Source organism: Artemia franciscana, unplaced genomic scaffold (genome assembly GCF_032884065.1).
Source record: "Artemia franciscana unplaced genomic scaffold, ASM3288406v1 Scaffold_188, whole genome shotgun sequence".
NCBI classification, from domain to species: Eukaryota; Metazoa; Arthropoda; class Branchiopoda; order Anostraca; family Artemiidae; genus Artemia; species Artemia franciscana.
Window position 1 is genome coordinate 277,903 of NW_027062997.1, and position 18,331 is coordinate 296,233.

Sequence of the window (18,331 nt, forward strand, 5' to 3'; positions counted from 1 at the left end):
CATTGCTTGAAATAAGCAAATTGAAACACGTGAAATTTATAATATGAATCAGAATAGTATTATTGACTTTACGAAGCGATATTCTAAAATAAAGTTACGCTATAATGTAGAAAATATGATCCTATTTTTGCATGCCAAGATGAATCCTGACAAGCTGCCGCCCCTTATAATTAACGATGCTTGCCTACACGAAGAAGAAGAAATCTAAAGGACACAGTGCTTTGTACATACAAGTTTTATTTATGAACAAATTTTCAAATATTTGTGACGCATTTCACTCTTAGGGCACTAAAACTTATATTATATTGGTAGGAGAGAGAATTTTCAACTAGAAAGTCGCTCAATCGAGGATTGTCACCATAAATGCCATAGAATTCGCTGTAAGTATATCTGCGACATCGAAAAAATAAAATAAGATCTTGCACTCGCTTTCAATTTTGAATAATAAATTTTCCGCTTTACTCAGAAGTTAATAATGTGAGGCGTGTAGAAAGAATACAGTAGGCCAAGAGGTTCAAAAAATTCAATATTATTCACTGTTTGAAAGATGCGTAGCCTGTAAGTACTGTTAAAAATGGTGAGGGTATTGTTAACACTTTGAATATGGTCCAAAAAACCCAAGAGTATGCAGTAGAACTTGTATTTGGACATGTAAGGATCCAAATTGAATACATTGATTATTTGATGTGTTCAAGGTGCAAGGTCTAATAGAACACTTCATTGGGGGTAACTACCCGATCGGTTTCAAATTGATTTGGCGAGATTAATGCAATACTCTCCTCTAATGCTTCGGCAAAGGTAAAGTCTTAACGTACTGTATCCGTTCGAACAATAGTCGTATCCTGAGTACGGGACAAATCCAATGCAATGATAAGATGATACTAATACAAACATTCCTTGGATTATACAATTTTCAAATAATTGTGGATCACGATCTAGGGATTACATTGTCAATTCATATAAAGTCCTGTACGATTTATCAAACCATAGGTTGTAGAGTGGAACTCCATTTACTTTACATACAAGATATGAAAATCCAAATATTTCAAATTTATGTGGAGAATTTGTCCAAGAACCAACAACACTGGCATGTTTTACAAAAGCCAAACCAAGTTTTGAATTTCAACATTGATAAATGATGAGTCAGTGTAGGTAGGTTTATCTGTAGCAAAATGTCGTTGATTCATGATTGAGTGAAAAACGAGTAATTTGATATTATTTCAACTAGCTCTTAATTTTTCAATTAAAAAAGCAAAAGAACTCATAACTTCTTATTTTCGTACATGAAGTATTGCCAAGGTGACAGAGACTTACATCGGGTGCAGTGCCAACGACTTTTCACAAAATAAAAAAGGACGGAGCAAGTTCTATTTTTATATCAATCTTAATATTGGGAGTTAAAATCACATGATTTATTTTCTCAACCAAGCGTAAATCTTTAGTTGTCGCATCTCTAAGTATACTGCTAGTGTCAGTGTCCGTTTTTATATTTATATCCAATAGCCATGCCTCTCAAAAGCATATAGGACAATAGAGTCATCAACATGAATTGCATATAAATTGCATAATTTGAAAGATTGTTGCTTATGCTCACCAGCGTTCCATTATGTAGACACTCAGTTGCCTATACAAATTGTGTAGTACACAATTTTGTATAGGATAGCCCCTCGGCTGCATTCGGTTTTTTATTGTTAGATTTTTTGACAAGGACATGCAAATCTGTAAATGTGGAAGTGAAATCTATGACATAATTTTCACTGGAATAAATTTGGAAATTTACATTTTCAGAGAGCAGTTGTTGCGGATAAAATTGTACATAGTAACGATGCTTTACACTCACATCAACATTTTCCGAATTTAATAAATTTAGGGATAAATAACTTCGAAGACCACACTGCCTTTCCATAAAATAGGGATGAAACCTTTTTATTGACAGTAAACAGATATAAAATTTAACTGGATATTTCGAACACATATACAGTGTTCATCATCAGCAGTAAAACTAAAAGACATGAATAAAACCAAACAAAATTTATACCTAATAAACTAATTACATAGTTTATTGCTCTTATTTTTTTCAATGCAACAGCAGACGCCAATCTCTTGGACCTTTTGGTTCCGGTTCATTAGATTTATCTGACATATTCCGTTGGCAGAGGTCATAGGTTTTAGGTGAGGTGATATTTACTTTATCTGACCTCATTAAATTATCATAAATTGAACTCAATCCAAATTCACTTGTATCTCTCAACAAAATCAAAAACTCAACCAAACAAAATTTATACCTAATAAACTAATTACATATAGTTTATTGCTCTTATTTTTTTCCATGCAACAGCAGACGCCAATCTCTTTGACCTTTTCGGTTCCGGTTCATTAGATTTATCTGACATATTCCGTTGGCAGAGGTCATAGCTTTTAGGTGAGGTGACATTTACTTTATCTGACCTCATTAAATTATCATAAATTGAACTCAATCCAAATTCACTTGTATCTCTCTTTATGGAATTATTCTTGAATAATTTTTTTTAAAATTTCGATTGTTTCCCTGAAAATTTGCTTTAAACCTGGGTTCCTAGAAATCAAAGAAACATTTTCAAACAAAATAAAATGATTTGGATAATTATAGATATGTTCCGAGAGGGCCGACATGAAATCTTCAGGTTTGGTATTTTGCTTTAAAGAAGATCAAATAGAATTATGATGTTGTAGCAATCTCATTTTTAAATTCTGGTTAGTACGTCCCACATAAGAGCTTCCACAAGTACATGGGATTTTATGAACCCCACTTTGTTGATCTACGGAAGTTCGATCCTTTCCAGAAATTAAAAAACTAGCCAAAGTATTACTACCTCTTAAACCTACCTTTAAGCCATTATTTTGTAAATTTTTTTTAAGTTTTTCACTCAACCCTGGAACATATGGTAGAGAACAAAAATATCTTTCTTTTCTGTTCTTTCCAGAATATCATCAGAAAATTCTAGAAATTTTTTCCTTCTTTCCGAAAATGTCAGATAAATCTAATGAACTGGAACCGAAAAGGTCAAAGAGATTGGCTTCCGCTGTTGCGGATGTCTTTTAGTTTTACTGCTGAAGATGAACAATGTATATGTTTTCGAAATATCCAGTTAAATTTTATATCTGTTCACTGTCAATAAAAAGGTTTCATCCCTATTTTGAACTGTTTTACTTTCGTTAGAGATAAATGGACTGAAGGATGAGATTCTTTATGTGGTAGATATACCATTTCTAGAAAAATAAATCTACATTTTTTTGTACTCATGGTTTTTTCATCTTTTTTGACAAGAGGGATATTTTACACTTTCGACCTGAGTTGATGTCCAACCGATGTCGAGTTTCTCGCCCTTTTTAAACCTTTTCTGCTTTGTCTTGATTTCAGTCACTCATTAAGGGATCAAACGTCGGACCAGAGATATCATTTTCTTTAGAAACCTTTCCAGGGTCCCAATCATGTAGTATAGATGAAGCAAAATCTGCGGCAACCGGTGCAAAATTAATTTTAGCCAGGGGTAATAAAGAGCGAAACAGCTTAGCAAACCAATAGCTGAGACCGTAGCCAGACACTGACAAACGACCCCAGTAATAGTTGATTCCATGACCTAATTGTCGTGGTCCGAGAGTAGCAACATAGCAATCAATATCTGAACAAACAAAAGTATTTTTCTAATAGCCATCTCACTGAATGGGTCGAAAATGACATGCAATCACAGTCAAACCTTTTGTTATTGCTAAAGAATAACCAAAATTACTTTCTAATGGTAACAAACAGAACTACAAATACAAAGTATTGACTGAAATATATTGAAGGTGCTTTATATTTTAGTGGTGACTGTATTCGTGAATGGTCTTCAATTCAAGAACCCGTAGAAAAGGAAATTGACATTACCGACTCTTGGCATCTCGAAAAAGAATGGGTAAGGAAATACACAATTCTCTGATGAGAAGCTGGGTGCATAATCTGCATATATAACATGATCATTACCACTGGAAATTTTTTTCTTAAATAAAACTATCTTTAAAACCAAAAACCTCACATAAATCCTCATTTAGGAATTTTTTTCATTCTCAAATGGATTGATAATGTAAAGCCTCCTCTGTTCTGTTGAATAGTTGAACGTGAAGCCACCCTTTTTTCGTTCCCATTTGAATTTTACGTTTGGTTCAACAGTCTTAACTGTATCATGGGACTCTTGCAATACACTATAAAAATATTACATATTTTTCAAATTTTCTAAAAACATTTTATCATGAGTTTGAATTATTTTCGTTAAAGGGTTGTTTTGCCAGACATTCAAGGTCCAAAAAGAAATGATCTGAATGGAATTTTAAATTGATACACACTCCTCCAATATCAAAGTACACTAACCGAACCTAACCTCAATCCATGACATAAATACTAAAAATATAGAATACCTGGTTTCTTTAATACATAAACACTGCATTTTTTTTAAACAAACTATTTACAAAAAATTGACTCTTGAACATAATTACAGACATTAAAAACAACATAAAATAATCACTTAAAATAAATAGGACATCAAAAGGGCACTTAGTAAAGGGTCCACCCGGAAGGGCCGGACGAGACCGGATCCCTCCGGAAGACGCAACGGCAAGAACTGCGGCCAGAAGAACCCACTGCGGCGGCACGGGGGGATGATTTTAAATTCATAGTATAACATTTGATTCTTCTAGATTCCGCATTGATTCCGCTATTCTATAAAAAAAAATATATAAATATAAATCAATAAAACCATGTAAAAACACTTAATATAAAAACACTACTTATAAAAACACTAGAAAACGACTAGAAAACAGACATTACTGAGCTCGAGAGTGATTGGGACCTTGGAGACTGAAAAATTAAATATATAAAAATATAAATACATAAAAAGCATGTAAAAACACTAAATATTGAAACACTACTTATAAAAACATAAGAAAACGACTAAAAAACACACATTACTGAGCTGGAGACTGATCAGACCCCCTGCCACCAACTATTGAGCTTTCTCCCGACTGAAACACCGTCTATAATCTACACTTACATCTCGGTAGTGAGGTAGTAACCGTCTGGTAGTACTCTTACACCGTCCGCACGCACATAGACCTTGTCCGATATGGTAAACATGGCATTTTTCTCTAATCAAATTGGGTAATTTCTAAATTTTAAAAGCGAATGGCCATGATCGTTGCTCTTGAAACTATATTAATTTCTAAACTGTTCCTATAAAAACTTATATCAATATTTTCCTTTAAATAGTGTGAAGGCACCCCTTTGTAGACATGTTTTATATCCTCGTTTCATGTTTGCACAGAGTACACCTTTGGACTGATAAGCACACCTTTGGATATCAAGTCGCTCCCGTCTTGAATTAAAAAAAAAAACTTATTTGCGGCCTAGCACTTCCCTAGCTCCGGGTAAATGGACTCAACCCTGTTAGTGCAGTCCATTAAAGAGCTAATGTGCGTACCATTTTCCAATTCATAAACAGATTATCTGTCTTAGATTTCAACAGGAGTGAATTAGTGTCTCCGAATTACGCTTGAACTTGTCCCTCCACTAAGCATTGAAGCTTACACACATTGTAATAAAATTCCAACATGAGTCGCTTTGAAATTTCTACTATGGTACTGCCAGCGGCGATGTTTTTCTTTAAAATTACGCTTCTTTTTCTATGTAAAAGTACAATATTGGAGTCTATTATCGTGAACGATGTAAAATCTAGATCGACAGTGATTCAGACACATTGTTTTTGGTCAGTTACAACGTCACAACAACTCCTGTTGTACATACTCTCGCATATCTTACCAAAGGCTGAATTTAAAATAAGCTAAAAGATCTCTTTTTCAACCTTCGTTTTTGCCTCAGATCGTTTACTGACAAATTTATGAATAAACATCTTCATATATGGCTTTTGATTGAACTGGACGGCTTCATGGATCCTTATGACCTTGAAACCGTTGGCCAGCATCCACTACAAAAAAACCTAAGGTATAAAAATTATCTTTAGGATGAAGGTAGGCAATAAGGTTTAGTTTTGAAGGTGTCCAGTGCATACCCTTGTCCTCTAAAAAAGATAAATTATAATGACTCAAGGAATCCATTGGCACCGGTCTATTTATGAACATGAAAACAAAGTCCTTTACCGAGTCATGAAGTTCCACTGGTATTGCTCCACTGGTATTGCACTATCAATTTCAAAAACCACCCATGCGGTCCGTTCTCGTCAACAGTGTAAATGTCAGGGAAATCTACATCACAAGGATTTTCCAGCCATTTGTAATTCCCAAACGGCAAACTGTAGTGAGGAAATTGCAACGGATAAAGGGAGTTCATATCCAAAAAACCGCATTCGACATTTAAATGGTGCGTTGTCCAGTCGGGTCAGCTTCCAGGATACGATCTCTGTGAAAAACATTCCCCCTCACAAGGAACACCCTACAAAAAGTGCTCATTCACGTGGGTTATAAGACCTATTTTTTCATCAATGATTCCAAGAATTAAATCCATCATCAGAGAAGGATCTGAAAAATAATGCCCCAAATCAAACCCAAATTCCTTGTAAATTTTATCCATGTTTTAACAGATAATATCCAACAACGTCAACACATGACTTACTCGAAAAATATTATATTCTCCTCCCTCATTCTTACAACCTCCCATTGCCCCAACTTTTTTAGAAATTTCATAATCAGCAGTGGTGCATTGGCGTTCCTAAAGTGAATCATAAAACACATTGATGGTCACCAATTTTTCCTGACGTAGCCTCGAGATTGAATTGTAGTACTCATATGGGTATATGTCCTTACACGTTAATGAATCAAACATTTCAACAGCTGGAAAGCGCTGTTTGAGGACAGAGACGCTATTAAAATCGTCAATTTATTGTACTTGAATGAGTTGGATTAGGGATTTTGGGAAGAAACTATAGGATTCTAAAAACAGAATTTATTCAATTCTGTATTTTCATTTTCAACTGTTGTCCAATTGAATTATAAGAGCAATAACTTTTCAGATGATTTTGGTATGATGCTATAAGAAGAAGAACCATCTACCAAAGCGTCATCTACAACTTCATCTTTCTGCAAACATGACAACGCTGGTAATATGAATTTCAAATCATAGTTGAAATTTTGCGCGTAAACCGGTAGACAGTATTGTTGCCTAGCATTTGCTTTTCGATATTTATGCGCAACCCACCAAAAGTCACTCCCCCGATAGATAGGATTACTTAATGATGATGAACACGGACTGTCGTATCCCCAAAACCCTCATCAAATTTTTTGTTGTAGACCCAACACATTGTCTTTAATTTTAATTGCCAACTCGACTTCTGCTGATAGTCATCAGATAATTTGTATTGCACAACTGTGAAATTGACTTATTAGCTGTTTTAATAATTGCAACCATAGCTGCACCCACACAATCTTCCCTACCCAGGTCCCAAATACTTCTACCATTTGCAGGGTATTAATCGAGTCTCTGTCCGTGGGCAAAAGAGACTGCAATAGCTTCATATTCTTTGAAACGATTCGAGTTTGATGGATCGCACACGTTCATGAGTTTGGCCTCGATATTAAATGCTTCCTTGTCGCTCTGCAAGAGCAAATTTTGAAAATCCTTAAACCGCAAGATGCCATTGTTGTCAAAAAATGTCTCTACGGACTGGTACCCATGACGCTTGCAGTGCCTCAAATGATGCTTCAATTTTAATCCAATAAGGAATCTTGTAAGACACATTGGGCAATAGTAGCATTCACCCCAGAGTCCGTTTTACCCTAACTTAAAACCGAAACAAGGTGAAGAATAAGAATGAAATTTCCAATTGAATCAGGGTCTTTGGCAGGTTCGTAAAGAAGCTATACCCACTATTTCACTAGCTCAATGGACGGAGCCCTTCCTGAATATATTACCCAATTTTGATCTTGAAATTGCCCGTGTTCATATTCTGTATCGTACTGTAGCACTAAACCCAAATCTGTAAATACTCATTAGCCCTCTCATAAATGTCTATCCTCTTAAACCTTACTGGATACTGTCCCTTTAAACAAACAAAGGTAACTTTAGAAAAATCAGACCCCTCCTCAAAATCTATTAACTGCCAAATTGTCCAAATATCTACTAATGTCCTTTGCCTCAAGTTAATGTCCTGCTATGAAGCCAAATGTCTTACTAACATCCTTTGCCTCAGGTTTATGTCCTGCCACATGGTCCATGTACTTGAAGCACTCCAGGCCCTCTAAGCGTTGTACACCTCTACAGCCCTTTAAATCCGCATTTTATTTTCTAAAATTCTTTTTCCCTGCGCCATCCCTTAAAAAATTCTTTAAAAATTTTGTGACATTTAAATCTGAATTTCAATGAACAAAACTACTGACCCACTTCCATTTTCATCATGACTTTCCAACCTATTAAGAATACTACCCACCCAATCTGAAAAAACACCCCAAAATTGTACAAGTCCGGGTAAAGTGTCGGCATTTCTATTTGCAGGTAATGCGAGTACAGATCATCCGTCTTTTTATTTAAAAATGCTTTTAAGCGATGGATTCTTTCACACTGTCCCTGCCCACGCCATCATGACTTTCCAACCTATTAAGAATACTACCCACCCAATCCGAAAAAACACCCCAAAATGGTACAAGTCCAGGTAAAGTGTCGGCATTTCTATTTGCAGGTAATGCGAGTACAGATCATCCGTCTTTTTATTTAAAAATGTTTTTAAGCGATGGATTCTTTCACGCTGTCCCTGCCCACGCCTCTCGAATGTGTTTTCAAGAAGTGCCCGAATCTTACTATTTTATGAGCGTGATATTACTACCAGATCCGTATCCGTAATACCACCAGTAGGAGTTTTGAAGGGGTCTCCGAACTCAGCTCTGAAAACATAGATATTTCGCAAAGCGGTATCGGCAAGGTAAGTATCAGGCAATAAAGGGGGTGAACCAGTACCTCTTTTTTGGTTCCCCCATATCCCTGTGAGGAGTGGGCGCATGTTTATCTATTATCCTCTCGACCTCATTAGGTGGCACTTGTTTCAATAGATTGTCTAAAAAATCTGCGTCGAGGCCAAGCTCCCTCAAAAAACTATATACATCAAAATTAGTGGAAAGTGTACTTTCAACCAATGTGCTCATCCCCAAACTATAATGGCCCTCGCATTCACTATTCTTAGGGGATGTATATGAATTGTCATGGAACTAGAGTGGCGGCGACAGGATAGCCGTCTCGATGTACGCCCCTGGTGTAGGTGCAAATGCTGGTATAACATCCTAGAAAATAAAAAGAGCTTATCATCTCAGTGAATCACTCTTCATTTCATCCTGTAAAAGAGTTTATATTAGGCTGAAAAGAGAATACATTAAACTGAAGAGTGACCCTTCGGATGTATTGAGACCATACTACCACCTAAAGGTGTAATGATAAGAAATGGCCCTCTCAAAGGGTCCCTTCGGATGTATTGAGACTAGACTACCAGTTAAAAATTTATTGGCCGTGCATTGGCATCCAAAGTGAGACTTCGGGTTCAACGAGCCCCTCCCCCACACTACCAACTATAAATTTAATGAACAGAAAATACCAATTAATTTGCACCTCTTTACGTTTCAGCTCTCCTAATGTTTTAAAGAGACTTAAAAACTTACTGAGGGGGTATTGATATACACTGCGGCATCTTTCTTCTTCCCCAGAGATATTGGTTAGCAGATTTTTTAATCCATGGTGGGAGATAATCATTGGTGGTCTGGAAACAGAATACAAATTGTTATTCCCTTTGAAGTATTTATAATTTTAAGCTGTGAAAAGAATGTTAATCTAAGGCACCTCAACCCAATTCAGAACTAATATGCTGAAAAGGAATATCAATCATGGGACCCTCAAATCCCCTCTTCAAAAAATTTTTAATACTAAGATGCATTATTTTTAGAAGCATGAAGATCTTAGTTAATTGCAGAATAAAAAGTTTTATTTTTAGCTATTTCCCTGGGATCTCCCCTCAAAAATATAGTGAGGGCCACCTGATATTTTCCCTTATTATTAAATTGAAAATAAAAAAAAAACCATTATTAATCTTGGGATTGGGATCCTCAAATCCCATTCTTAGAACGCAAAATTTTCAACCGTAGAATGCAGGATCTTAAAAAAACACCTTATTTTGAAAACACTACTAATAGCTAAAAGCATGGTGAAAAGTACATTTCCTTTAGGACCGAGGGGGTTCTTAGAACTATCGAGGAGGGTTCCAATAGTAAATAAAAGTACATTTCCTTTAGGACCGACGGGGTTCTTAAAACTATCGAAAGATCCGTTACTTTTTAATTTAATATCAATAAATATCAATAAATTTATCAATATAAATTCATCATGTCATTTATGATACATCAATAAATTTTATTTATTACGGAATTTAATTAAATTTTATTTATACCCGTATACATCAACCGTTTAGCAACCCCAAAGTAATCAAACACTTGGAAAACAATAGGGTCTATCACTATATTAGCTCTATGACTATCTATCTTGGTTCTACTGCCCTAGCAATGATGCATGGACAGATAGTAGATAGACATATCTATTGACAAATAAACTAACCTCCTTTTTATACAATCCTAATAAGGGGGCGATTTTTGCCAGGTTTTTCTTCTCACTCAATTGGACTATCTGTCATGGTTTTTTGTACAATTAGCCATGATTTGATGCCAACAACTATTCCATTATAATTCAAAAATCAACAAAGTTTGAATTAAAATGAATCAATATTCATTAAAAGTTCCCATTCAAAATTTAGTTTTTAGCGAAATGTTCTTCAAAGCTTCAGAAAAATAGTTTTGTTTTTAGGATTAGGCAATAGAGTTAACCCCCCCCCCCCACATCCTAGGTACTCCCCCCATAGAGTAAAAACATCAAGATTTTACTGCTAATAAATAAGCTTTACGAGAAATATCAACAAATTTTACTTACATTAATATCGAAAGCTCCATCTTGCATGTTGGGAGTAGAAGCTCAAATCTGGGTATACACACCTTATGTTTTTGGTGGGATGAGGGTATAGACAGAGAGGCTTACCTGTTGAAACCTTTGATACATATCAGTTTTATAAAATTTAAGGTGTGTCACGTTCAAAATTGTATGTAAGACTAATGACATTTCCGTTCTAATACCTGTTTTTACCCCCCGAAGAACAACTGGAATAACTCGGTCTCCCGTTAGGATAGTAGTGAACGACGCTTCTATTTTCCGGGAAATGACAGGATACCAACAAGCCTTCGTTCCATAGAATCAATAGTCTCTCTAACTATTCTGCTCGTAGAAAATGGCGGACTATGTCCCAACTGGGAAGGAACCTCTGAAGGTTTTTCCTGGCCCTCGCGGTTTTTTTCAATGGAACTATTAAAACCATTTTCAAAAACCAAAGTAGCTATTATGTATCACCCGAAGAAATATTCATTTGGTGGGGCCCTTTAGGGTTTTTCGCGACAACCTTAGGTTTTTAACCATAACAATCAAAGGAAACAAGCTTTGGTGAGGTCTCGTAGATTTTTAAGAGAACATTCAAAGAAATACCAGGGTAAAGATGCTCCTAAACGTTTTTCAAAGAATCAAAGAAACTATTATGTATCATCCAAAAATGTCTGATTTGGTGGGGCCCCAGATGGTTTTTCCCCACGCCCTTAGGTTTTTAATCATAAGGATCAAAGAAAACAGAATTTTGCAGGGATCTCCTAGGTTTTTAAAAGAACATTCAAAGAAATCCTCGATTAAAAAAGAATCCCCTGAAGGTCTTAAAAGACTCTATTTTGTAACAAACACGGTAATTCTGGAGTAAGGAAGACCTGGCCCTCGTAGGTTTTTAAAACATGCTTCGTTTAAAAACATTCCTTATGACGTAACAAACACCTGTTGGCTGTCATGGAAGGAGAGACGGATGTCATCGGATCCAGGGATTGGGTTCCGTTTAAAAGCAGGAATAGGGTTCCCTTTGAAGTAATCATGCTGTCACAACTGTTGTTTAGTGTTTTTGACAAATTTATAAACTTACACGAGTAAAATCCTTTATTTCTAAATTTGCTTTGATTTTCCAAGCTTCTTGATGTGGTTTAACATGTCTCATTATATGTTTCCATATTTCTTCCATTTGACTTGATACAAATAAGCTAAAATTAGATAAAAAACAATTAGATCGGTTAAATTAAAAGAGTCGATAATTCCTACCTACAAACACCAGAGATATCCCCTTGTGAGATCACTCCTTCCAGTAATATTTGTCTCCCAAAATAGTTTCCCTCTTGAAAAAACTTGCCTCCAAGACCCAGACAAATGTGTAGGGTCCTGACATAAGTAATAGGCCAGGCTGATCCTATAATACCAAATCATACATAAGAAATGAAACTAGACCAAGACCTATGTGCACGGATCTGAGATAAAGAGGCAGGGATGCCGACTAAGGCTATAGCCTCGGCCTACATTTATTCAGATTTTACATAAATAACGACGGTATTTAACAGGCAAAAGGAAAGAAATGAGAGGATTAGAATATTACTTTATAATTGGTAAGTGAACCTCCCTCTAAATTCCCAATCTGGGGTCATGGATTCGAGTCTGAATTTAGTTTTTTTTAATCGAGAAAATGTGTCTTGTCTGACAAAAGTTGTATTTATGAAGAGAAAATCAACATTTAATTATTTTACACTTGTGCGAACTTATGAAGATCCCAACTTAAAGGAGGTAGAGAATCGCTTATCCAAGGGATTATTTTCAGAGTTGTAATTTGGTGAGTCTATCCTTTTTAGTCTCACGGTCAAAAGTGGTATTAAGCTGCACGACCCCCGAGAAAAACAAGAGCTAAAGAGATTTCTACTGAACGAGTAGGCCGGTAAAGACCAGTACACACACGTCTATCTTTGCAACCAGAAACTGCTTGTTTTTTTCTCTCTGAAAAGTATTATTAAAGCAGTGATATAGCATACGACTGAAAAAATGGATCACTGTCACAAGAATTTCACAGCTGATATATCAGAAAAGCAGACATTGATAAAGCCCGTTGGTCAAGTAGCACAAAACATTTTTTTGGTCACTTGCACCTTGCCAGTTTTCAAGCTAGAAAACGAGCATACAACTGGCCTGTTTGCCCGCAATTGAGAAGGCAATGATATTATTACAGTCACCAGGGGCATGGAGGAAATTCCTCCAAATTTAAACCTGGCTCCATTTTGATGATCCATTGTCTAGCAGTTTGTGAAAAATTGTCGATAACTTTGCTCTCCTTTAAACATTGTCACCATATATGAGACGCTTGTTGAATATACAGGCAAAGGTCGTTCCATTGTGAACATTCCTTTGATCCAACTAATAAGGTATTAAAATGTAGTGCCAAGCCAACTCCTATACTTTCTATCTCTGTAGTATGTTCATTCATAGAGGAAATAAGACGGAGTTGCTTGGGCCGATGCCGACCAGATCAGCTTTTACTTTGACAATGGTAATCTCTAGCCCAGGCAGAAATATTACGACCGACAACATCCTGGCATATTTCTTTTTGTCTCATGGATGGGCTTCTAAATTGGAAGTTCACCTCCATCGTTACTGTAAGGAATAGCAAGCGTGAAACACCATCCAGGTTCCTGTCAAACAAACTCGCAAAGATGCAAGTTCCTTCACTGGCTTCAAAAGTGAAAAAACTGTAACTTCATACGCGCCAAAGATAAGCAAGGCCGTAGTACTGTTATCAATCATTTAATTTACTGCCAAAATACTAAAAAAAAACTATTAATACCTCTGGATGCAGAAAAGACTCTATGCCCTTTACATGTAGAGGGAACAATTATAGAACAAAACCAAAACATAAAAAAAAAACACTAACAAAATATAATCAACTGAAAAACTGTCACAAACTAATAAAAACCAACCAAAACCAAGAGTAATATCCCTTTGACGAATCCGGTTAAAGCCCTACACCTGAGGACACAAATATCCCACCATTCCGAAGACACGTGTAGGGGGTATACTAGAAGCCAACAAAGTTACCAACCCTTCAAACCTGGTCTGTCGAGTATCTGCTCTTGCCGTTGAGATAACAGTTTCCAAAAACAATGTTTTTGGTTGCCAAGAGTATTGTCGTAGTACTGCAGAAGCCCCATACCGTAAATGCCGTATCTCAATGTTTAAGACTCCGGAGTTACGAATTTGATTGCCAAAAATATTGTCATACTACTGCGAGAGCCTTGAGTCATTTTGGCCTTGAGTCTTGATATAAAGAAAGAAAACCGTCCAAATTATTATCAATACTTGAAGTTTTAATGCGGAATCTCATATAGAATTGAAAGAGGTTCGTAATTTGTGTATTTTTTGTCATATGCTTAGTGAAAGGGGTCGGTTTTTCCTATAGTTTTGGTTTATCAAAAAGATTCACTATCTATTTAGTTACCAAATCGGATGTGATTACATATATCATCACTAGTTTTTAAACTAACCCTCCCATCAAGCCATTCTTGAACTTTTGAATTCAATCCATGGAATATTTTTGAATCTGGACCTTCAAGGTATGGTAAAGAGCAATGTCAGAACCATAAGAGCATATACAGAATTGCATGTGTTTGTGCGTCATATATCATCATTAGTTTTCAAAAACATCTGTCAATACTAGCTACTCTTGAATATTTGAATTCAATCCATGGATTATTTTCAAACGTGGACCATCAGGGGATGATAAAGAGAAATGTCGAAACTAAAAAGAGAATAAAAACTGGCTTCGGCTGGTTAGCGGGCTTAGCCCTTGAGGCAAATCTTATTTATTGTTGATTCGATAATTTTTTTTAATTTTTGTTTATTTTTCAACTCAAACTTTTTTCAGCTTTTAAAAAAAATGACATTAAACATACTTATAACAAAAAAAATTCATTTGTGATATTCTTACGTAAGCCATGCTTTAATAAAGGAACGCACGCTGAGAAACATTCCTTGATTTTGATAATTGAACGGATTATTAGCAGGTGTTTATTATGATTCAACATAGTGTACCGGTAATGAGGCTGACATAGGCAATTTAACCACAGGACATAACCATAGGACAATAGTTTGTTTTAAACTAGTAAAAACTGCAGGCATAAATCAACGATTTGTTTTGCAATTGGCTTGTTTCAAGGAAATGTTTGATTTTACATGCTAAAAACAAGCTTGAATCAAGAAATGTACCTTGAAAAACCCTTCTTGATTTTGAAAATTGAAGTGATTTTTAACATATTCATACTAGAAATAGACATGGTATGCTGGTAATGAGGTTGACATAGATAATTTGAACTGATTTTTACGTAAATTTGAGAGGTTATTAGCAAATGGTTCTTTCATGTCAATATTTTTGGGAGAGGGACAATAATTTGTTAAATTGGTAAAACTTTCAGAGTTAAATCAAGGATTTTTCTTGCACAAGGCCTGTTTTAAGGAAATGTTTGATGTTACATGGTAGAAACATGGTTGAATCGAGGAATGTATCCTGAGACACCTTTTTTATTTTAAATATTGAAGGTATTTTTAAGTGGTTCATATTAGAATTGCATATGGTGTGCTGTTAATGAGGTTGACATAAGTAATTTGAAATCTTCAGTAGGTAAATATGACAGGTTATTTGCAAAGGGTCCGGTCTAATGAGTTTTTTGGATGTGGACAATAAGACAAGAGGTTGTTAAATTGGTAAGAATTTACGACTTAAATAAAGGATTTGTCTTTCAACTGCCCTATTTGAAGGAAAAGTTTGATGTTAAATGCTAGAAAGAAGCTTGAATCAATGAATATACCCTGATAAACCTTCATTGATTTTGAAATTTTCAGGGGGATAATTAACAGGTTCATATTAGATTTGGACATGCTATACTGGTAATAAGGTTGACATAGGCAATTGAAATGATTTATTGGCAATGGTTTTGGCAGTCGCATATCATTTGAAGGGGACCATAGGAAACTGGGTTATTAAATTGGGAAAAATTGTAGATTTAAATCAGGGATTTGTCTTGCCAATAGCCAGTTTTGAGAAAATGTTTGATGTTACATGCTATAAAGAAACTTGAATCAAGGAATGTACCCTGAGAAACCTTCCTTGATTTTGAAAGTTGGAGGGATTATTAAAAGGTTAATATTAGAATTAGTGGACTGTAATTGAGGTAGACATATGCAGTTGAAATAATTTATTAGAAAATGGTTCTGTCAAGTGAATATTTTTTGAATTTAACAACAAGAGGTTGTTAAATTGGTAAAAAAAAAACTCTAAAACCTCGACTTTGGGTCAAGATTGGGTCATCAAGGATTTGATTTGCGATTGGCTTGTTTTAAGAGAATGTTTGATGTTACATGCTAGAAACAAGCTTGAATCAAGGAGTGTACCAAGGAAAACCTTAATGAATTTGGATTTTTAAGGGATGATTAACAGGTTCTTATTCGAACTAAACACGGTGTACTGCAAATGAGGTCAACTTAAGCAATTGAAATGCTTTGTTACCAACTGGTTGTGCCAGTTGTATATCATTTGAAGGCAGTTATGCATATGGCTTGTTTTAAGGATATTTTTAATGTTACATGCAAGAAAAAACCATGAATCAAGGAATGTATCCTGAGAAACCTTCCTTGATTTTGAAATTTGAAAACATTACTAACAGATCCATATCAGAATTTATGTTGATATAAGCAATTTAAATGCTTTTTAAGTAAGTTTTACAGGTCATTAGCAAATGGTTCTTCAAGATAATATTTTTTGAGGAGGAAGCATAAAACAATAGGTTGCTAAATTGGTGAAAATCGCGGACTTAAATCAAGGATTTTTCTTGCAATTGGCTTGTTTAAAGGAAATCTTTGATATTAGATAATAAAAAAAAATCTTGAATCGAGGAATGTACCATAAGAAATCTTCCTCGATTTTGAAAATTGGAGAGAATTTTCACATTTTCATATTAAAATTAGACATGGTATTGGGTATGGATGTACTGGTATAGAGGTTGACACAGGCAACTGAAATGATTTATTAGCCAACGGTTTTGTCAAGTGAATATTTTTAAAAGGGACTATAAGGCAATAGGTTGTTAATTTCGTAAAAAATTCAGACTTAATTCAAGGATTTGTCTTGCAATTGACTTTTCTAGGAGAATGTTAATAGTAAATGATAGAAATAAGCTTATTCAAAGAATGCATACGTAGAAACCTCTCTTGATTTTGAGATTGGAAAGAATTAATAACGGGTTCATATTAGTATTGAACATAGTGTACAAACAGTTTTCAGTTGTATATCATTTGAAAGGGACCATAGCACAGTGGATAATTGTATTGAGAGAAAATGCAGACTTAAATCAAGGATTCGTCATGCGATTGGCTAGTTATCTGATTTTAGTGAACCCAAACGAACCTAGGTTAAAATCAGATAACATATTGTAATCCAGGTAGAAAAAAATCAGTTTTGCTGCCATCTTTAACTGACGTACAATATATGGCAGCATTTGGGGTAGTAAAAAAATATTACCAACTATGACTGTAAATGAATAAATGGTAGGAGTAGACGTGACCAAAATATTAACTTGATAGGACCATTTCCTATTAACCAGTCAAATTTACGTAGAAATCGTTTCAAATCATCTATGTCAAACTCACTACCATCATACTATGTCCAATTCCAATAAATACCTGCTAATAATCCATTCAATTTTCAAAATCTAGGAAGGTTTCTCAGGGTACATTCTTATATTTAAGCTTGTTTCTAGCATGCAACAACAAACATTTCCCTAAAAGAAGCCAATTGCAAAACAAATCCTTGATTCAAGTCTGCAGTTTTACTCAATTTAACTACCCACTGTCCTATGGTCCCCTTCAGATGATACATAATTGACAAAACCATTTGTCAATAATCATTTCAATTCCCTTGGTCAACCTCTTTACCAATACACCATGTTCAATTCCAGTCCGAACCTGATAAAACTCCGTTCAAATTTCAAAATCAGGGAATGTTTCTCAGGGTAAATTCCTTAATTAAAATTATTTCTAGCATGTAACATCAGATAGTCTCAAAACAATTCAACTGCAAAACAAATTCGTGATTCAAGTCTGAAATTGTTGCCAACTTAACAACCTATTGTCCTATGGTCCCCTTCAAAAAATAGTAACTTGACACAGTCATTTGCTAAAGAATCATATCAGTCGTCTATTTCAACCTCAACCCCAGTATACTATGCCCAATAATTCCTTTTAATAATCCCTTCAAATTTTGAAATCAAAAAAGATTTCTCAGGGTATATTCATTGATTCAGGCTTCTTTCTACCATGTAACACCAAATATTT

The 18,331-nt window shown here is 35.1% G+C and overlaps 1 protein-coding gene across 4 annotated transcripts in view; it reads right to left on the bottom strand.

Annotated features, from left to right (window-relative positions):
- LOC136042732 (chromosome partition protein Smc-like) overlaps positions 1-18,331 on the bottom strand; it is a 101,202-nt gene that overhangs the window by 65,925 nt on the left and 16,946 nt on the right. For all 4 annotated transcript variants that reach the window (XM_065727698.1, XM_065727697.1, XM_065727695.1 and 1 more), the window contains exon 2: positions 12,060-12,174. In XM_065727698.1, coding sequence (XP_065583770.1) covers positions 12,060-12,174 — 115 coding nt within the window. The remainder of the gene's footprint in view (positions 1-12,059; positions 12,175-18,331) is intronic.